This window comes from Sinocyclocheilus rhinocerous, unplaced genomic scaffold (genome assembly GCF_001515625.1).
Source record: "Sinocyclocheilus rhinocerous isolate Xijiao unplaced genomic scaffold, SAMN03320098_v1.1 scaffold86, whole genome shotgun sequence".
NCBI classification, from domain to species: domain Eukaryota; kingdom Metazoa; phylum Chordata; class Actinopteri; order Cypriniformes; family Cyprinidae; genus Sinocyclocheilus; species Sinocyclocheilus rhinocerous.
The window spans coordinates 346021-368143 of record NW_015650012.1 but is presented as its reverse complement, the minus strand read 5'-3'; the positions used below and the strand labels follow the sequence as shown (position 1 = coordinate 368143).

General features: G+C 37.2%; 3 protein-coding genes and 1 pseudogene across 4 annotated transcripts in view; 3 read left to right on the top strand and 1 right to left on the bottom strand.

Annotated features, from left to right (window-relative positions):
- Positions 1–4537, top strand: part of LOC107711329 (alpha-1,3-mannosyl-glycoprotein 2-beta-N-acetylglucosaminyltransferase-like) — a 16309-nt gene extending 11772 nt beyond the window's left edge. For both annotated transcript variants that reach the window (XM_016516304.1, XM_016516305.1), the window contains exon 3: positions 3320–4537. In XM_016516304.1, coding sequence (XP_016371790.1) covers positions 3320–4021 — 702 coding nt within the window. In that variant the 3' untranslated portion in view covers positions 4022–4537. The remainder of the gene's footprint in view (positions 1–3319) is intronic.
- Positions 4538–7207: 2670 nt separating this feature from the next.
- LOC107711331 (spliceosome RNA helicase DDX39B) lies at positions 7208–17333 on the bottom strand. The gene is made up of 11 exons (XM_016516306.1): positions 17239–17333; positions 16409–16641; positions 16187–16314; positions 15966–16058; positions 14421–14604; positions 13927–14045; positions 10218–10349; positions 8350–8459; positions 8105–8249; positions 7859–8006; positions 7208–7443 (listed from the first exon to the last, which is right to left on the bottom strand). The coding sequence occupies exons 2-11, from the start codon at positions 16638–16640 to the stop codon at positions 7427–7429; spliced, it is 1308 nt and encodes a 435-aa protein (XP_016371792.1). The 5' UTR covers position 16641; positions 17239–17333; the 3' UTR covers positions 7208–7426.
- Positions 17334–17349: 16 nt separating this feature from the next.
- On the top strand, positions 17350–18367 carry LOC107711332 (DNA-directed RNA polymerase I subunit RPA12-like). The gene is made up of 5 exons (XM_016516307.1): positions 17350–17444; positions 17535–17654; positions 17760–17863; positions 17975–18084; positions 18245–18367. Exons 2-5 carry the CDS (start codon positions 17537–17539, stop codon positions 18267–18269), a joined length of 357 nt encoding a protein of 118 aa, XP_016371793.1. The 5' UTR covers positions 17350–17444; positions 17535–17536; the 3' UTR covers positions 18270–18367.
- A 2843-nt stretch (positions 18368–21210) lies between these two features.
- LOC107711330 (general transcription factor IIH subunit 4-like) overlaps positions 21211–22123 on the top strand; it is a 10095-nt pseudogene continuing 9182 nt past the window's right edge.

The window sequence follows — 22123 nt, the reverse complement described above, 5'->3', positions numbered from 1 at the left end:
ATATATATATATATATATATATATTTTTTTTTTTTTTCAGATATTAAATATGATTTTAACACGAAATAAATAATAAAAAATGATGTCATACTACTTGTTTTTTTTTTTCTTCCAAGAATTTAATCCTTTTGGGAAAAACCTGAAAAATGTCACAATTTGTCAAAAAATATCATAGCTTTGAAAGCACCACTGTAGGGTGGACGATATGGCAAAAATATCATATCATATGATTTTTTTTCAGGAAAATCACGATTCACGATTTTATCACAATTCTTTGTCATGGTGGTTTTTACTATTTTGCAAGTTGTCTGAGCAGTACAGCCAAACTAATTTCCCCATTTTAAAAAACAAAGCCTCATAAGATAACAAAATATAAAATAAAAAAGAATGGCAGACATTTAGGCCAAAGTGGGCAAAGACGAAAAACTTTGGCATTATTTTATCATTGTTATTAAAAAATAAGAACAAAGATAGCCTACACATTACAAATACACATAATATACAAATAAAACAAACAGTGCTTTATTTTTCAGGGTACAGTAGGTGTATTTAGTAGTAGCTTTCAAGAAATTGAATATAAAAATGAAACACTATATACTGTACACTTCACTGCATAAATTATACATTGATTCTTATTAAAGCAACTGTATTAAATTTCCTCAGTCAAGAGCAGTGAGTGATTTTTCTCTTTGTGTTTTGTTGTTTTATTAACATTAAAGGAATAGTTCACCCTAAAATGAAAAGTCATCGTTTACTCATTCTCAAGGTGTTTTAAACCTGAATGAGTTTCTTTCTTTTGTTTAACACAAAAGTTATTTTAAAGAATGTGGGTAACCACACAGTTGCTGGTCCCCAGTGACTTCCATAGTATTTTTTCCCCCCTACTTTCAAAGTCAATGGGGACCAGCAACTGTTTGGTTACCCAAAATATCTTCTTTTGTGTTCAGCACAAGAAAGAAATTAATACAGGTTTGGGACAACGTGAGAATGAGTAAATAATGACAGAATTAAAATTTTTGGGTGAATTCTCCCTTTAATGGCAAGCAGCAGTATGTTTAGTACAATTAGTCTGCTGTCGCTTTATGACCTGCACACATCTAATATACAGGCACGCATCCATTTTTCTCTCAACTGTTTACTTGAACTTTAGACATAACCAACTGTTTATATGTAAACCTTGTGTGTTTTTGACAGTATTAGTGCAATCAGATGCAAAAGATAACTTAGTCCAGTAATCGGGCGCTGTTTGACAGGCTTTTTAGCGTGTGAGCACAGGTGTACATGCTCAGAAAAAAGCGCATGTCAGAACAACACATGAATTAAATGTTTAACCGGCAAGGCTTTAAAGCACATACAAATGATGTACTTTTGTGATACACTTTTGTGAATAAGTGCAGTGTCCCGTGACTGTAACTCTACCGCAGAGTTAACATTTGATGTGAATGTATGTCGTGTTGTAAAGAAATATTGAGACAGAGGCACCAGAACTGCAACTGACAGAATGGGCACTGTAGTGCGATACTACGATATTTCTTCAAAAGCAGATCGTGGAGACATATTAATCATCCACGATCAAAAAACGTTATATCGCACACCCCTACACCAATGCTAAGAAAAAATAAAACAGGGGTGTCCAAACTCAGTCCTGGAGGGCCACTGTCCTGCAGAGTTTACCTCCAACTTGCCTCAACACACCTGCCTGGAAGTTTCTAGTGTGCCTAGTAAGACCTTGATTAGCCTGGTCAGGTGTGTTTAATTGGGGTTAGAGCTGAACTCTGCAGGACACCGGCCCTCCAGGAACAGGATTGGACTCCCCTGCTCTAAAACATTCTAGATCAGGGGTTCCCAATCCTGTTCTTGGAGATCTACCGGAAAGTTAAATTAATTAATCTCTAATTAAAATAAAGCAAATTAATCTCTTCGGTAGCACTTGATAATTACAGACTTCTGGGTTGGTGCTAGGCTGGAACTGAAGTCTGCAGGTAGGTAGATTTCCAGGAACAGGATTGGGCATCTCGGTTCAGTTCATGGATCTCCCTCCTAACGAGCTAATGATCTGAATCAGGTGTGTTAAATAAGAGAGACTTAGGGCCTGTTTACACCTGGTCACTTCATGTGTTTTTTCTGATCGAATAGCTATCCGATCGTGAAAAGACCAAGTGTAAATGCCCTCCGAAACGCATTCGAGACGGATATAAATCCGATCGCTCAAACCATTTCAGGAGGTGGTCTGGGACGCATTCCCGACGAAACTGGACAAGTGTAAATGCATCTGGTTGTTGAAACCACATATGCAAATTTTACTCCTCCCAAAACGTTAAAATAATAAACGTGTGAGAGCGTGTTATAGGCCATGACATTATAGTCAGATATGACAGCGCTAATGCAACACGCATTGCCGTGGAGGTGTAGCTGAGTATCTCTTCAGCAAGCCGACGCACAAACTGCCGCGACTGAACCTATCTAATGTCAGAATGAGCGATTCTCACCTATCTTTCCAGTGCTGATGCCGCGCGCTCTCCTATTGCGGGCTTTGATCTTGAAATGAGCTGATAATGAATAAAATGCAGTGCTTATCTTTTGATTTCGTTGACGTGAACTCCGTTAAATTTAAATATAGCGTAGGAATTGAAGATAGGATTTATATCCGTTTTGCGACGACACATTTATGTCGCCAAGTATAAATGGAAACGTAACAAATCCGATAGATATCCGATCAGCGAAAACTCATGAAATGACCAGGTGTAAACAGGCCCATACAAAATCTGCAGAGCAGTGGTACTTCAAGACTGGAATTGAGAACCACTGGTCTATCTAGTCTATTTAGTTTTTTGTAACATCATTTAGTGGCCCAGAGTGAAGATTTAGTCGCATATGCGAGTGATTTACTCGCAATGTAGAGGGTTGCATCGGGAAGAAATTAGCACTGCAAGCTGTTTGTGTGATGAAAAAAATAGCTCCATTTCTTGTGTCCAAACTTTTCTTAAAGCTGTGTTGCTGCTGCTGTTTTTCTTCCGCTGACCTCAACCCATGCCTTGCTCTCTCATTGGCTGTAGCTCGTCGCGACACCTGACACCACGGTTAAGCTTTACTGAGCATCACAGTTAAGCACCACAGAGATTCCCTAAGGTGCAAACACACTTTTTTTTGTACATTGTTATAAAACAGCCAGCTGGCTTAGCAGATGTTCACCTAACCATCTTTGAACACATCTAGACCACCAGGACTTTAAATGAACTAGCCATTTCTGTCCAGAGATAGTTTCTTGTTTATCATTGGTTTTTCTTAGTCTTTTAACTGCTTTTGTTTCATCTTGTAGGTGGCCCCCGACTTTTTCGAGTATTTCCGTGCGCTCTACCCCATCTTGCGATCAGATCCGACTCTTTGGTGCGTTTCCGCCTGGAACGATAACGGACGGGATGGGTTGGTCAACTCGGGCAAGGCTGACCTCCTTTACCGGACAGATTTCTTTCCCGGGCTTGGATGGATGCTTTTGAAGGAAGTCTGGGCAGAGCTGGAGCCCAAGTGGCCCAAGGCATTCTGGGACGACTGGATGCGGCACCCAGAGCAGCGGAAGGACCGCTCGTGCATTCGTCCCGAGATCTCGAGGACTATAACGTTCGGCCGGAAAGGCGTCAGTTTGGGTCAATTTTTCGACCAGTATCTGCGCTACATAAAACTCAATACTGAATTCGTGCCTTTCACTAAAGTGGACTTGTCCTACTTGGTCAGGGAGAAGTACGATGAAACCTTTGAAAAAGAAGTGTATAGTGCCCCCTTGGTGAAGGTGGAGGAACTACAGCAAGGTGGAAGCCTGAAAGGCTCCGGGCCGTTTCGAGTTCAGTACTCCAGCAGAGACAGCTTTAAAGTGCTGGCCCGCAACTTGGGAGTTATGGACGACTTGAAGTCAGGGGTTCCCCGTGCCGGTTACAGGGGCGTAGTCAGCTTTATTTCCCGCGGACGAAGAATTTATCTGGCTCCCCCTGAGGGCTGGACTAAATATGACACCAGCTGGAGCTGAGGAGGATGAGCTTTGAACCACAAAAGACCAGAAAGAGAAAACTCACAACTATTATTATAAGTACAGGAAGAGAGAAACGCCCTCTCAAACCAAAGAAAACAGAGGCAGGGTGTGAAAGTTTGAGGAAAGCTTACCGCTAAGATGTGAGTATAAAATAACTGCTGTTTTGTTATGGAGGAACACCCAGGAATGCTGGGAACAGCACAAAAGTTGGTGCATCGTATTTGTGCAGCAATCATGCAACAATCTTCCCTCAGAGAAAATAGAGTTACGCTGCAAACAGCTCCTATGCAGAATCGCTCATTCTGACATGGAGAAAAATAATCAGATTTTTTTTTTCTGATTGATTCTTTCTGTTGGTGTTAACATCAATCCAAAAGGCATATAAGAGGTCTTTTATCCCACCACAGTATCTTTTGGTTGAATCTCACGAAAACACTCACATTTTACTCCAAAATCAGTAGAAGAAATTATATTTGCATACATGCCAAAAAACCAAACATTTTTGTAACATTATTTTCATTGCAAACTCATTTTTTTCCTTAAATTATTTTTGTAAGGAATCTTGACGGTTTTACTTTTTTTTTTTTCATTATTCTCAGTTATGATTTTAATTATAACAGGAATGACTGTATAATTAATACATATTATTGCTGTAATATTTTATATATATAATTAATAATAATAGTTATTATAATTATGTGCTTAATTTAATATTTTTTTTGACAAGTGAGATTCAGCCTTTTAAAGACCAATCTGAGTGTTAAAAGCCCTTTTGAAACCCTTTCGCCAAGTTTTATGAGTCCCTGACATCATTATAAATGAAGATTGTGTAGAATTGTAGTCTATTTTGATCAATGCATTCATATAAAAGCGCAGACTCGTTCATTTGGCTTTTATGTAGCACCGTTGAATCTATGAAGTTCAAGCTTGCCAGAAATTATTCAAGGCTCGTGTAACTGACATACCAAAACTCTGGACAGCATCTCTTCTGTGCCATTCTGTTGAAGTACTGTACTTGAAGCTGTTTTTGTTTTAACTGCTCTTCCTGGACCGGGAGCGCTCTCATTGCTTCTTAAAGATGTTGTAGGTTTGTTGCAAAACCAGTGGTCATGGAAATCACTTTTTTACGTTCTTACGGATGAAATAAATGGATTTCAGTAGGCCGGAGAAGACATTTTAATTAAATGTACTGTATCTAAATGTTTGGGAGAGAAATTATCCGATATTAATGCATATGCAGTATGAAGAAGTGTGAAACCACTGCCTGACATGTTTATAACTTTAATACATTGAGAATAAAACAGACTATTTTGATATTTGACAATATATTCTGTTTTTCTGTCTTTTTTGCCCATTTAAACATCCTTTTAGGAATCATTAGATCTTTGTTTAATTTTTAAGGTCACTCATTTTGAGGTTTGTAAATGTGTTCTCTCTGTGTCATGTTGGTTGTTAAAGCTGAAATCCTATCCGGTGACTTCCTTCCAGGGATCATTTGTCCAAACCCCCAACATCAGCACTGATCCAGGCGCCATTGTGACACATCTCTGACGCTCCAGATTTCCTTTCTCACTCCTATTGTGTCCTGTTGGCTTCCTGTCTTATGACTCTCTGTTGCTGACTTTACTACGTTCTTTTCCTGTTCTTGTACAACCACCAGCAACTTTTGAAAAGCCAAAAGATGTGTGTTACTGATTAGATGAATTGGACATTCATTTTGTGTTTCTTTAGCCATTAATCGGATTCATTTTTCTGGGAAATAGGCAGTGGTGAATCATACTGGAACATCTTATTCTAGCAAGATTGATTAATTGGTTGATCATATTGCCACATCAGATCAGGGACATGAGTAGTAGTTGAAATTAAGTGGTTTTACTACTTCAGAACGTATCTAGTGTGCTTTCACACCTTATGACTTGTCAAAAAGAGCTAATTTGATAGACCTCTTTCAAGTCCCTTTTCCAGCAACAGAGTGGAATCTGGAAACGCTTTTTGCACTTCTACAGAAAACCGGCCCAAATAAGCAGCTGGTCTCAAACCAAGATGTTTTCAAAACAACAACAGCTCAGTCTGGAAAGATTTACACAAAACTAGGTCGTCGTCTTATTATAACTGAAACATAGCTGTCTATATTGGAAACGTCTGATGCAGTGATGAGTTCAGTTGACAGACGTCCAACTCCGACACACAGCAACTCTAACCGTTTCATCTTCTCCGTCCATATGAAATAAGACCTGTCATATTAGTGAATTGATCATTATGAATTTGAATCATTTTATCTTCTGACCATTGCACCAAAAAGAACATATGCGAGTTATCTTTCGGCTCTGAAAGGTAGTTATAAGGTGGGCCGGTTCACAAATCAACCAATACAGCTAAGACTGCTCTGCACCTGCTCAAAATTCAATGTACAGATGCATAAAAGCCAGATCATTCCTACTCTGACACACATCACCCCCTAGTATCAATATACAGTTGAAATAGTGGTGTAAATGCATTCAAGCCACCTCAGAGTTAAACGGTCTGTATAAATGCCACTTCAGAAGTGCTTCTGTGCTGCCTTTGCAGTGTAAATGACTTGTGAGGGTCTGAATTCATTCAAACCTAGGTGTCCTTCATTTTTCGTGTTCTGCTCCATCTCGTGTCTGACAGTTGGTGAGGTCCAGTGAACTGTTCTTTCCAGTACGCAGCGTATTTTTTTGTCATCAGTACAGTCTGCAGAACTGGGGAAGGGAAGTTAACTTTTGGCTTTAGAGTGTTAACTAGCCAAAAATCTTGCGAACCACTCTGGAATCTTAAAAAACGGAACAAGAGTGAAAACAATAATGTTTAAATTATTGAAAACAAAGTGTAAATGAAACAAACAGTTTATTTGGTTTAACAAGCATTAAGTAGTTTAAACAAAGTGGCCATTTGCCTGGCAACTGAACAAACACTGAATACATAGCGTTGATACCTACTTCACTGATAACAAGCATTCAGCATATACTGCTAATATATTGAATAACTTTCCAACAATTTTACATCAATGCAATCAACTGTATGGTCCACTATAATCCAATGATGAAAACTCCTCTCACAACAGAAACAAAAATTATGCCTCGCCATTATAAATAACCAAAATTCAAAAACAATCAAATTAATCCTATTGGGAGGGAAAATATTAACATTGAACATAATGCATTTTTTTTACTTGCAACAAGCAAAATCAAAACTGAACTAGTGAGGAGGTTCTAGGAAATCCACTACAATATAAGATAACACTGTGATATGAGCTGTTTATTTTAAGTATTCACTAACACCGTTAACAGTCTATGTGAAATATAAACTCTCTGGTGCTACCTAATGCTACAATGCCATGCATCCTCCAAAGAAACTGCTGCCTTTTGTGTTCTGTCATCTTTATCGTGTTTGCTCAACTAGGAGAAACAGATACACAAGGAGAAAATCATGTAAGTGCACAAATTCAGATAACAAGAACTGTTTGGACTTATTTCCTCAAAACATTTTAACTAAATATGGACAATTTCGACATTTTCTATTAACAAAAACCCAAAAATGAGATTTCTGTCATTAGGTCTCCTGCATACAAATGTTTTAATTTTGGAGCTTGACAGCGCCACTTCCCATTCACTTTCATTATATGGAAGAGAGCAACCTACACATTCTTCAAAATATCTTCTTTTGTGTTCCACAGGAAAAAAACAGTTGAACAGGTTTTTGAAATAAGGGTGAATAAATGATAAGAGAATTGACTTTTGTTTTGTGAATTGTCCCTTTAAAACTACTTTTGATTGGAAAACCAGCCTGCAAAGGTTAAATATTATCACTCACTATATGATGAGATGTCAATCTCCTCTGGAAGTTCGCTGATGTTCACCTCAAACCTGTCCTGAACATCATTCAAAGTGCGGGCGTCAGTCTCATCTGACACAAAGGTGATGGCCAGACCTTTCGTTCCAAACCTGCCGGCCCTTGCAACCTGAAGGAATGAGAAAAGTTAAAGCTGTTCAGATGAATCCTTTTACAGCCCAAGTTTGGCTTTGTTTGACAAATCATTATCACATGAACTGAACTGACCCTGTGCAGGTATGTGTCTGAATCTTCAGGCATGTCGTAGTTGAAGGCGATGTTGACTCTTTCGATGTCCATACCTCGGCCAAACAGGTTTGTGGCCACCAGGATCCGTCTCTGGAAATCCTTGAATTGCTGATATCGAGCTAATCTGGGATAATAATAAGAGTCTTAAGCGTGATATGAGCACCTAAAAAAATCCTACAATCATATCTGTAACATTAAAGTGGATAATGTGGAATGTTTTCTACCTTTCGTCTTGAGGCATTGCTCTATGAATGGCAATGGCAGGGAAATTTTGCTCAACCAGCAACTGGGCCAGAGCAATACAACGCTGCACGGACTTCACGAAGATCACCACCTGCAATACTAAACAGCTGTAACACTGTACCAGCCAGCTGTCTTCATTAAAATGAAACATCAAATCCCAATGGCCACTTCAAACCAAGTGCAAAAATTCTCTCCTTGAATTCACTTTTTTCCCCCCATAGCTTATATCAATCTTTTGGAGTGCTTGGCAAAAAAACTCACCAAAAATTGTTTAGGTCATCCAGAAACCCAAATAAAAGTTTGGATATATATATATAGTAAATAAATGAAAAGTTTTATTCAGCAAGGATGCATTAAATTGATCAAGTGTGACAGTAAAGACATTTACAATGTTACAAAAGATGTTTCAAATAAATGCTGTTCTTTTCAACTTTCTACTCATCAGAGAATCCTGAAAAAAATGTATCTCAGTTTCCACAAAATCAACAAAACACATTACATTACAAAAATAACATTGATAATAAGAAATGTTTCTTGAGCAGCAAATCAGTATATTAGAATGATTTCTGAAGGATCATGTGACACTGAAGACTAGAGTAATGAAACTGAAAATACAGCTTTACCAATTTAAAGGGGTCATATGATGCGATTTCAAGTTTTCTTTTCTCTTTGGAGTGTTACAAGCTTTTGGTGCATAAAGAAGATCTGTAAAGTTGCAAAGACGCTTTGTTGAAAACGACGTGTTTGAGAGAGGCGGGGCATAGAGGACCTACAATAATGTACAGTATTTGAAAAAGAATGTGTTTTTTGAACATTAAAGCATGTCAACATATTCTGTTACACCAAATACACAAAATAATGATCTTTAAAATAGCATCATATGACCCCTTTAAAATATATAATTATTTAGAAAAGTTATTTTAAATTAAAAAAAATTCAGATATATTAGTTATTTCAGAATATTAGTTTTTACTGTATTTTTGATCAAACAAATGCAGCCTTGGTAAGAATAAGATATTTATTTCAAAAACATTTTTAAAAAATCTTATGGACCCTAAACCATATACATTATTTAAGGTTTAAGGTTACGGTTGTAAAATTGCATAATTATGTTACATCAAAACTTTATTTTTAGGTTTAAGATTGTAAATCCCAGATTCTGAATGTGGTTTTGAACTCAATTGTATTTTATCCTCACAATTTTACTTTCATTCCATTCCATTGGGTTGTAGTTTGCATTTAATTGGATAAACAAAATCTGTATTCAAATGGGTTGCATTGTATTTTGCATTAAAGCATGTGAATGACCAGAGTGCATGTTGCTTTCAGATATGCAAACGTTTCTTAGAAAGCGGCAAAAAACAGTGCGGTCTCTCTCTCTCGCTCTCTCGTCACTCTTGGTTTGAATCGACTTAGTGTTTGGAGACTTTTGCATGTGTCCTACTGGACTCTCCAGATACCTGGTTAAACTCCAACACGTCCAGGAGGTCAAATAGCTTCCTGTTCTTCTCATTGTCCTTCAGCTTGACGTAGTACTGCTGGAGGCCGTGAAGCGTCAGCTTGGTCTCGTCGTCCACAAAAATTTCCATCGGCACAATTTTACTTTCATTCCATTCCATTGGGTTGTAGTTTGCATTTAATTGGATAAACAAAATCTGTATTCAAATGGGTTGCATTGTATTTTGCATTAAAGCATGTGAATGACCAGAGTGCATGTTGCTTTCAGATATGCAAACGTTTCTTAGAAAGCGGCAAAAAACAGTGCGGTCTCTCTCTCTCGTCACTCTTGGTTTGAATCGACTTAGTGTTTGGAGACTTTTGCATGTGTCCTACTGGACTCTCCAGATACCTGGTTAAACTCCAACACGTCCAGGAGGTCAAAGAGCTTCCTGTTCTTCTCATTGTCCTTCAGCTTGACGTAGTACTGCTGGAGGCCGTGAAGCGTCAGCTTGGTCTCGTCGTCCACAAAAATTTCCATCGGCTAGGACAACCAGCGGAAGCAGGGGGAAGGTGAGGAGGGGTGGGAGAGGAGCGTGCAGGTTCACGGGGTTAAGATTGTGTGAAGACACACAGGAAAGTAGAAAGGAGAGAGTGATGAAACAGTAGGAGAAAGGGAGGGAAGAGAAGGGATGGGGGTTAGATTCACCCTCCCCTCCCGTCCCAAGCCAATGAGGACACAACACACACGCGCACACACACACTTACTGTCTCAACACAATGATAAATGCTACCCTGCTGTCCTAGGCTACTTTTAGCTACCAATATCAAGCCTAAAATCATAACTGTGCTATTTCTAAATAAAAGTTCAAAAACTACAGTTCTACTGTAGCCCTCCCCTCCCATCCCAAGCCAATGAGGACATAACACACACGCGCACACACACACTTACTGTCTCAACACAATGATAAATGCTACCCTGCTGTCCTATGCTACTTTTAGCTACCAATATCAAGCCTAAAATCATAGCTGTGCTATTTCTAAATAAAAGTTCAAAAACTACAGTTCTATTATAGAGGAACACAAAGTAAAACTACTTCCGTTACATCAATCAATGTGCAGTTTGACAGAAATGTCATGAGTTTTAAGTAGCATAAAGTCAACATGAAATCAAAACCCTATTTGCTTTCTAAATACACACTCCTGTTCATAATATGACGGATTCACCAGTGCACATTATTCCGCAGAAAAAGAAAAAAAAAACATTTGTCTCTGTAGTCTTTCATTAAAATGTAATAACTTGCTCTGCCTCAACATCCCTTTTTTGATGATTTCACCTAGGTCACAGCAACAATCTCATGGCAATTCGTAGCATTTCTAAAATCTTACTAGTAGTTAACGTGGTAAGTTACAATGACAACTGATTTGACAAAAAGAAGCATTACAGTGGGGTAATGTCAACATTCAGCCACCAAAACAGTTAAAAGCGTGTGCCAGTGCGGTTTCAGCTGATTGTAAAGTTCATTCAGGTATTGTCTGCCCACTTTTCACCATCCAATCAAGTCCCACCCCACATTTTTTCCTTGTGTTTTATTCTGAAATTGTCTCTTTTTATGCAAGCAATACAAGTTATAAATGTGGTTTCATGTTGACTTTAAACACTCATAAACCACCTCACACAATACTGCAACACTGTTTTACATCAATCAATGTGCAGTTTGACAGAAATGTCATGAGTTTTAAGTAGCATAAAGTCAACATGAAATCAAAACCCTATTTGCTTTCTAAATACACACTCCTGTTCATAATATGACGGATTCACCAGTGCACATTATTCCGCAGAAAAAGAAAAAAAAATTTGTCTCTGTAGTCTTTCATTAAAATGTAATAACTTGCTCTGCCTCAACATCCCTTTTTTGATGATTTCACCTAGGCCACAGCAACGATCTCATGGCAATTCGTAGCCTTTCTAAAATCTTGCTAGTAGTTAATGTGGTAAGTTACAATGACAACTGATTTGACAAAAAAAAGCATTACAGTGGGGTAATGTCAACATTCAGCCACCAAAACAGTTAAAAGCGTGTGCCAGTGCGGTTTCAGCTGATTGTAAAGTTCATTCAGGTATTGTCTGCCCACTTTTCACCAATGTCTGCCCACTTTTCACCATCCAATCAAGTCCCACCCCACATTTTTTCCTTGTGTTTTATTCTGAAATTGTCTCTTTCTGTGCAAGCAATACAAGTTATAAATGCGGTTTCATGTTGATTTTAAACACTCATAAACCACCTCACACAATACTGCAACACTGTTTAACATTTAGCAGTGGGAGGTTCAGAAGGCCAAATTCATGCACCAGATTGCTTCACTGAATATACAGAGAACATCCTCAATCTGATCTGATCTGTTCTGTGCAGGTGGTAGACTCATGTTTTAGGATCTGGGCTACTAAAACAAAGGTTTCGGGTGTAATAGCCATCAGCAATGACCATGGAAAATTACTGAGATCAAAGTCCTATTCTATCACTATTGGGCTCTTAACAAAAGCACTAAACTGCACCTCCAACCGTGTCTGACACAGTGGCACTGCTAAATGCACATTTGCACTTACCTTCGAGATGTGTAGGCAAATCTATCTTTACTGTCTGTCAATCAATCCTCTATTTGCTGCTGAGCTGGTCTAAAGCTCATTTTACTATACTGTCTTCAACCTAATGCTGAACTCAAATCAGAAGATTACATCAGGCAGCATCTCAATACTATTTATGTACTGTAACTCTCACTAAATAAGCACTAAAGAGTGTATGTTTGAATCTGTGTGTGTTTGAATTCAAAGTCATCAGTCATTATTTTATAGTATATTATGGTGCAAGGGGATTTGCTCATGAATATTTAGTAAAGCCACACCCCTCACATGTCATTGAGCATTTTAAAAGGGGCTCAAAGTTGTATTCTACTATTTACGGTTTCTTTTTGAGTCACGACTTTGTTGCTTATGGCCACCTAACGGTTCTTCAAGAGCATCTCTATCTACACCCGCGCATGTCTCCTCTCTCTCGTCTAAGTTTCTTCATCATCTCATCCCTCTCGCTCCAGTCTTCCGCAGCTTCATCCTCCCTTTCTCTTTCTTCTCTTGTCCCTCACACCCGCGCATGCTTTCTCCTCCACTTTGGGCCAGTTTTATTGCCTTGATTTTAACTTAGCGACAGTTTGTCTTTTTTTCTTGGGGGCAGATGAGAAACCGTTCTAATCAGCTGGATTGATGAAGAGCTGTTCCATCATTGGCCGGTCGACCTGAACTGATACATGCTGCCAATGACTGAATCGTTCGTTTCGTTTTATTCCTGCTGTCTGCTTTGTTAAAGAGTAATTAACTGCAGCCCTGGAGTGCCAGTTTGCAGTGAATCTAATGTAGTTTTTAGCAGTTGGCTTGCTTTGTTGGGCCAATACTTTATCAGTTTTAGTTTTGTGCCCCTTGAGAGTCTCTGGCAGTTGACAACAGAATTCATGAAGCTCCAACAAGTGCTTCTCCACTTAATTAAAGGTTATTTGAGGACAGGTCTCTAGGCTGGAATTACAACTGAGCAGAAACTAAAGCAATTTGTCTTGATAAATGGATACTGCGAGTGAAATAATATTCAAATGTGAAGGATTTTGGTCTCTAAATGGCTAAATGATTTTGAAAGATGCGTTTATGCTTTGAATTTACTGCCCTGAAGTGTATTTGAAGATACACTAGATCCTTCCCTTAAAGACATCCTCTTATCCTGTTTAAAAGACATTGGATGGGCTCTTCATGACTTTAGCAAAGGTTGTTAAAGGACCTATTTAAATGTATAGCCTCATGGACGATGCATTCTCTGTTGGCCAAACGGACGTGTGACCGTGTTTGCCAAATGCCGACGCAGCGCTGCCAGCTGAGGCGGGGATTAAGGACTGTGCCTCTATTAGTTAACAGTCTGTGATTATCAAACGGGCAGCAGAGAGGGGCATTTAGCGTTATGATGTCTCAGGGAGGCCGTAAATGGATCCCACTCCTGAGCCTGCTCTTTCAGGTGTGTATGAGGTGGTCTTGTGTAGGGAAGGAGCTGTTGACATGGTAGAAGTAGGAGAGGCGTAATTACATCTTGCATGAACTTTCTGCAGACGGGACGGATCTCTTTACTCAGGGTGGCACTGAACATCATGACCTGCTTCTCGTGAGGGGTCATACGAAAGATCTCCTGGACATCACGCCGCATGTCTGCAGGGGACAGTAAAAGAACAATGCATTCATATTATTAACATTATTATCATATATCTAATAATGATCATTGCTATGTTTGGAACAGCATGCTACACATACTGTTTCTGAACTACAGTATACAGTGTCAGTATAGATAGTGTGTGCAGAAATAGTGTGCAATGTTTAGACATTTTTATTAAAAATTTAAATGCAAAGTAACAATTTTTGTTTCATAAAACAACGATCATGTGACAACAATGGAACAGTAGAATAATGCCTACTGTTTCTCCTGCTGCTTTTAAAGATAAGTATGCAGTATACAGTGTGTACGTCACAGAATTCAGTGTAATTTCATTCTGAACACAGCCATAGTCTCATAAAGAGTCTGCTCACCGAGTTGCTCCAGCATCTTGTCGCATTCGTCCAGGATGAAGTGCTTGATGTGGCGCAGGTTGAGACTCTTGTTGCGAGACAGAGCTAGAATACGTCCAGGTGTTCCCACCACCACATGAGGGCTCTCTTTCTTCAGAACCTCCTCATCCTTCTTTATAGATAAGCCACCAAAGAACACTGCCACCTGGGGGAGAGAGACAGCGCAAGCAAAGCAACCTGAGAAAAGTTTGTGCACAGCAATATTGAAAAGTTACAGTTTGTTAGACATACAGGTTATTACTGTCTTTTAAATTCAACTCCTGGATTTTTAATTATATAACAAACAAGACGTGTAAATGTATAGAAGTGTAACTGCAAGTGTAGGTTTTATTAATACATTTAGGCCCGGTTTCACAGACAGGGCTTAGGTTAAGCCAGGATTAGGCCATAGTTCAATTAGGACATTTAAGTAGTTTTTAGAAATATGCCTTAGATAAAAACATTACTGGTGTGCATCTTGAGACAAAACAATGCATTTTAGTCTGGGACTAGGCTTAAGCCTTGTCTATGAAACCGGAGGTTAATTTATCAGTATGGATTACCCATAAATGTGGGATATTTTAAGAAACATTAGATGATATTAATAATAATATTAATGATTTTTAAAATGCCTCTTAAAAATGTATTTCTGAAATGTATTTATATATTTTCATTATATTTAATAAAATATAATTTCACAGACCATCGTGGAAGAATATTTTTTTTCCATCATCAAAAGCCAAATATCAATATATAATAGACAAAATAGATTATTTTATATTCAATATGGCAATATTTATTCTTAGAAAGTTATCAGAAAACAAAGATACAGTAAAAACATTAATATTGTGAAATATTATTACAACTTAAAATAACTGTTTTCTATTTGAATATATTTTAAAATGTAATTTATTCCTGTGATATAAAGCTGAATTTTCAGCATCATTTCTCCAGTCTTCAGTGTCACACGATCCTTCAGAAATCAGTATAATATGCTGCTCAAGAAACATTTTCTATTATTATCAATGTTGAAAACAGTTGTGCTGATTCATATTTTTGTGGAAACTGTCATACATTTTTTTTCAGGATTCTTTAATGACTATAAGATTCAAAACAACAGAATTTATTTGAAATAAATAAATGTCTTTTACTGTCAGTTGTGATCAATTTAATGTGTCCCTGCTGAATAAAAGTATTAAATACTTTAAAAAAAAAAAACTTACTGACCCCAAAATTTTGAACGTAGTGTTATTATTTATGCTTTGTTCCAAAACTTGGACTAATGAAATTCCTTTGTGATGTGACTAATTATCATTGCATCTCATTTACAATTCAGTAAATTGCTCTTCCTGTCATTCCAGTTGAAATTCCAACACAAGAATGGAAAGGGAGGCCATTTTTACACCTGTCACAGCCTCTTCTACGGTACAGATCAGAACAGATTTTAAAAGTAAGTAGTTCTCATATATCCCGCTATTGAAACACATGAACTAAATCTTTTCTAGAAATGTAAATGTGTCTTCCTACCTTGACACTGGGCATGTATTTGGAGAAGCGTTCGTACTCTTTGCTGATCTGGAAGGCCAGCTCTCGGGTGTGACACATCACCAACACTGATACCTGGGTGAAAGCAATCACTGGTCAACCCCAAAAATTGTGGAATGGCACATAAAGCACGCTCAGAGGCATCATTTTATTTATGTCTTAATTCTTTTGTTTTCAAAGCCTTTAAAAAAGATTGCCATTACCTGCCCTGTCACTGGCTCCAGCTGCTGAAGTGTGGCCAACACAAAGACAGCCGTCTTCCCCATTCCAGACTTGGCCTGACATAATACATCCATCCCCAGGATCGCCTGAGGAATGCATTCATGCTGAACTGAAAGAGAGAAAAAAACACACAGATATATTCAAATATATCAAACTGATATTCTGAAAGCAAAGAAACTTCTAGCACATGTACAATTGCTCACCCTCGGATGGATGTTCAAAGCCACAGTCCACTATAGCTCTCAGCAGTTCTGGTTTGAGAAGGAAATCCCTGAATCCAGAGGAGTGGATGGACACATATGACCCTTTGACCCCTTCTTTCCTGATGGATATTAAGCCATCGTTGTGTCCAAGTCCTGTGTCCGCGGCACCACCTGCATCAACCTCATCCTCCTCATAGTCCAACAGCTCATTCTCAACATCGTTCTCCGTCATCCTGCAGAGAGATTGGGAAAAGACAACAAAGAAATACGTAAGTAAGTAATCAAACTAACTGAATTATTGCTGGAGTACCTGACAGCACCTCTTCCTGTCAATCACTATGTAATGTAATTATCAATAACTTATACTATAAAAGTAGACATAAGATACTGATGATTACATTACACAATGTAATCATGCTACCATAAGTGTGTGTTTGCATGCATGTACGTTTTTTATGTGTGCGTGTTAATAAAACGTTATCAAATATAATTTTATGAAGTTATATATGTTTACACACACATATCAAGACAAGCTATTAAAAAATAAAATCACATTCTCCAGTATTACAATTGCTAAAAAAAACAAAAAAACATTCATTTAAATCTGTTGTTTTATATTAATTAATACGCGAGTATTTAAGGGGGCAGCTCAAGCTAGCAAACTATACCAAATATATTAGCTGTAGCTTATCCATTTAGCCCAAGAGATGCAGCGGGCCGTACAGTGACTATTGCACAACATCCCCGTGTGTTTTCTGACGGAATATAAAGTCTCTTATCACTTCCCGTGTTTATTTTGATGTTTTATAATATTAAATAATCGCGGTTACCTCGAAATACTGTATGAAGCAGTTGAATTTCACTGCAGCTGCTGGATAGGTTGGCGCGACGATGTCATCAACCCGCGACAAATCGACTGTTTCGATGAAGGACCCAACATGAGCTGCCTTGAGAAGAGACATCTCAGATTATAGACAAGAAATCTTGTTATTGTTATTGAAACAGGTTCAATGCCATTGTGTTTGAGCTTTAATAAGTAAGTTCTGTTTATGTGGATACACGCGTCCTGACGCATCTTGGTTTGAACGCAGCGGCTGTAGTGTGTAAATCTCTGTTCTTTTTTCAGAAATGTCATGTTTTAGTGGTGATCTCAACTTTTGCCCGGAATGTGGGAATATTCTTCCAGTGCCTGGCAGGGAAAATACCATTACCTGCCCGCGGTGCTCTTTCAAAATCCCTGTTCGAGGTGAGAGATATTGAATATGTTGTATATGACACTACACTCAGCAGCAGAGGTTTATGGTACATCAGTAAGTTTATGTTATAAATTAGCTGTAGGATTCTCTCTCAGAATTCACAGGTCAAGTTATTAAATCATCGGTGGTGTTTAATCCTCTGGATCAGAGCTCCAGCACTGTTGACCGCGAAGAGGATGCTGAGCTGAAGGGGCCTGTGGTAAGATATTTAAGCATACAGAGATTAATCCTTAAATACTATTAGTTCTCTTTGGAGTGTCACCCAACAGACATTTCACCTGTTTCTCATCTTCCGCAAACTTTCCATCAGATTGACAGGAGATGTTCGCGCTGTAACAAAGAAGGAATGGTTTATCACACAAGACAGATGAGATCTGCAGATGAAGGACAGACGGTCTTCTTCACATGCATACACTGCAGGTAATTAACATATTATGCTCTTTTTAACAATTTATACTTTTTCCAGTAGGTTGTTCTGAACGCTGTTTAGTGTTTAGACGTTGTTTTAAGTGATCATAATTGCCATTATTCTACATGTGTACTGATGGCAGAAACTGTTCATTTGATTTCTCTGTTACAGGTTTCAAGAAAAGGAAGATTCATGAGAAACATTGCTGCTGCGATTGCCATTTACATTTATTGGTTATCAAAATTGAAATAGTGTGAAATATTAAAAATGCTCTGTACATGTCTTTAATGTTATTAAAAATAAAAGAAAAAAAGAATGTGTGCAGAAGTCTTCTTTTGCAGGGCTAATTTAGAATTTATGTTATATAAGTCTTTTTCCACTATTTTTTTATGTATACAAATTGTATAATATCCATGGTACACATTTCTAGTAATTGTGCAGTTAATTCTCATATTGTATTTTTTCAGAATGTTTTGGAATATATTTCCTCTCCCCAAATTTGACACCACTGAAACACAATAATATATAATTTAATAAGAAGGGTTGTATTGACGTATTAAGATTTTGCTTACATCTACCCTGTAAATATATTTGTTATTTTATTAAAGGGGTCATATGATGTGATTTCAAGTTTTCCTTTCTCTTTGGAGTGTTACAAGCTGTTCGTGAATAGATAAGATCCCTAAAGCTGCAAAGACTAAAGTCTCAAACCCAAAGAGATATTCTTTATAAAAGTTAAGACTCGTCCAAGCCCTCCTAAAACGCCTCGTTTAAACACGCCCCCACATATCTACGTCACTATGTGGGAAGATTTGCATAACGCCACCCAAATGTTCACGCAAAGAAAGAAGGTAGGTGTAACTTTATTGTTGCTGCCACCGCCATGTTGTGGAGACGCTGTGTTTTTCGTTGTGAAAGTGAAACTACTTTGTTTGGGTTTTTTTTTTTTATATGAATATGCCACTGACGATTCAAACGCGAGTTTTGAGCAGTGTAGAGTAGCGCTTGCTGTTTGTTTGTCATTTCTCCGATCACAAACACAGACATGGTTTTATGTTACGCTCCGGCCGGACGGGATCATCACAATATGTTAAGGGCAGTAACATTTCCGTCACACGCTTGAGGTATTCGGCCAATCACAACGCACTGGATAGCTGGCCAATCAGAGCACACCTCGCTTTTCAGACGATGAGCTTTGTAAAAATCGACGCGTTTCAGAAAGGCGGGGCATAGAGGAGAAACAATAATGTACAGTATGTGGAAAATAATGTGTTTTTTTTTACCTTAAACCACATAAACACATTTCATTACACCAAATACACAAAATAATGTTTTTTAGCAACATCATATGACCCCTTTAAAACGTTTTCTGAGGTAAATCAATAACAATTACAATTTTAACAATATTTCAAGTGTAATTTATGAGATTTGTTGTTTTTTGAATCCAATCTTTCTTTGCAAAAGACAAAAAGTTGATCATACTGATTTCAAAGTTAAGGATTCATTAGTTTGTATATACATTTTACCAAACACTATCATAACATCTTTGATAATTCAATATACTTTATTTGTGACAAAACATCCTATGTTTTGGTTGTGACTGCACATTTTCGGTAATGTTTTGGTAGCGACCACATGGCATTACAGAACTTTAACTCGCATACTAAAATATTTTAAAAATTGCATAACTACTAAAATGTTGTTTATTTCCCCCAAATAAATGATTGTGTTCTCTTTTGTCACTACTGAAACAATGATGACATGTGATTGATACGGTAGTGACAATTTTAGATACTTTTGGGCCCAACTCAAAGATACTAATCAGCACATGCTACCTAGCACAGTTCTGAACAGTTGTACACATATAAAAACTAAATGTTATGGAATAACTCCCAAAAAAGTGTGTTGCAGAAAAAAGATGTTCCTTAAAATTACACACAGATTTTCAGACTTTTGAACACATTTATCTCAAACTGATGGGACCAATCTACTCACCATGTAGCTATGAGAGAGAGGGACACAGGGATATTTCCTGATCATAAATGTAGGGGTGTAGTTAAATTCAGTCTCAGCCAATGGACTAAAACATACACTTTGACTTTCAGTGTCAGTTTCGGTAGTGACATGAAAATATGGCACACATGTTTTTACATAAAGTTTCATAATTTACAAAGAAAATATTCAATAAATATTTTTTTTAACTTCACTTTTAAAATAAAAAAGATTTTCATAAGTTGAAATTTAGGGGTTAGGGTTCGGGATAGCCACCTCCAAATTGAAAGTAGCCTACCCAATAAATGATGATTTTATATATTTTAAGCTTACTGATATTTTAAATATTATTGTGGGTTTCAATAGATAATAGAAGGATCTTAGTAAACATCTAAGATTTGAGTAATTAAATGCTTTTTAAATGTGTTTTTTTGGTAGCGGGACAGCCGTTTGCACCAATTCTGTAGAATGGCCCATATAGTTTACATTAATTAAACATAATAAAACATGTCTTCAAAAAAAACCACCATATATTAATACATATTTTTATATAAAAAGTTTACAAAGAAATACAGTTGACCGAAAAGACCCTCGCCACGTTAACCAATCAGACTGCCCGTTTCAGCGGTCACGTGATCATTCAACATAGCTCTTTACTGAATGCATACATGAATGCTTGTGAAGAAAGAAAATGATTCATTGTTTAATACATTATTTTGCTCCCTGACGCATGTGAAACAAGGTAAGCCCATTGAATATATATTAAAAATATTTTTAAATCGAAAAACACCGCCACTAAACACTTTAGTACGTTTTCTCTGTAATGATTAATAGCACGCAACAATAAGCGCAATGATACATTATTAAATATAGTCTCCACTGTATTCGTCGTTGCTGACCTGTTATGTCAGTGTACTATGTTGTTTAAATAATTTATCGCCATTGAATGTGCTCTAACGCCTCAGTCACAGATTCCTATGTGCAAAAAAAATGTTTGTAAACAATATGGCAGTGGACATAATGTATTATATAATAATATAAGAAGAGTATGGCGCGGTATATATCACTCACCATAGCCTTGCATTGCAGTAATAATGCGGAATGCAAGCCTCCTCATTCACATGTCTGTCTGTCTGTGAAAACAGATGAAGCTTCGAGTCCAGCTGCAGTGCAAGAACTTGATAGGAACTGAGTCCGGAGATCCTCGACAGGCTCTACAATCACCCAGCAACATGCCTGACAGTCTACAGGTCCATCTGGCTTTAGGGTTTAAATATACATACTACACATTTACATGTATGAATGGCATTTGATTAGATAATGAAACCTAAAAGCAAATGGCATTTGTTTAAAAGAAAGAGAGAGGAATGCACAACATACTTTTCAAGCCAACAAAATCTTTACATAAAAGTCTGTAATAGTTCTAACATACACTACCAGGTAAAAGTCTTTAAACAATGAGATTTGTAATGTTTTTTAAAGAATTTTCTTCTGCTCAACAAGGCAGCATTTATTTGATCCGAAATACAGCAAAAGCAGTAATATTGTGAAATATTTTTACTATTTAAAATAACTGCTTTATATTTGAATATATTTTAAAATGTAATTTATTCCTGTGATCAAAGCTGAATTTTCAGCATCATGACTCCAGTCTTCAGTGTCACACGATCCTTCAGAAATTATTCTAATATGCTGATTTGCTGCTCAAGAAACATTTAATTATTTATTTATTAATTTTTTAAATGTATTTATTATTGAAATTATAGAAATTAATACTTTTGTTTAGCAAGGATGCTTTAAATTGATCAAAAGTGATGATAAAAACATTTATAATGTTACAAAAGATTTCTATTTCAGATAAATGCTGTTCTTCTGAACTTTCTTATTCATCAAAGAAACCCTAAAAAAATTCTACTCAGCTGTTTTCAACATAATAATAATAATAATAATAATAATAAATTTTTAATAATAAATGATTTCTGAAGGATCATGTGACTGGAGTAATGATGCTAAAAATTTAGCTTTGAAATCACAATAAATTACATTTTAAAATATATT

Excerpts from the sequence above, each read along its gene's own strand:
- LOC107711331 (XM_016516306.1), bottom strand. The coding sequence starts at position 16,640 with ATGACGGAGAACGATGTTGAGAATGAGCTGTTGGACTATGAGGAGGAT. Across the intron at positions 16,315-16,408 it reads CTTTGAACATCCATCCGAGG|TTCAGCATGAATGCATTCCT; the intron begins GTGAGCAATTGT and ends TCTCTCTTTCAG. Across the intron at positions 8,007-8,104 it reads CAGACACATACCTGCACAGG|GTTGCAAGGGCCGGCAGGTT; the intron begins GTCAGTTCAGTT and ends TCATTCCTTCAG.
- LOC107711332 (XM_016516307.1), top strand. The coding sequence starts at position 17,537 with ATGTCATGTTTTAGTGGTGATCTCAACTTTTGCCCGGAATGTGGGAAT. Across the intron at positions 17,864-17,974 it reads CTGAGCTGAAGGGGCCTGTG|ATTGACAGGAGATGTTCGCG; the intron begins GTAAGATATTTA and ends ACTTTCCATCAG. Across the intron at positions 18,085-18,244 it reads TTCACATGCATACACTGCAG|GTTTCAAGAAAAGGAAGATT; the intron begins GTAATTAACATA and ends TCTCTGTTACAG.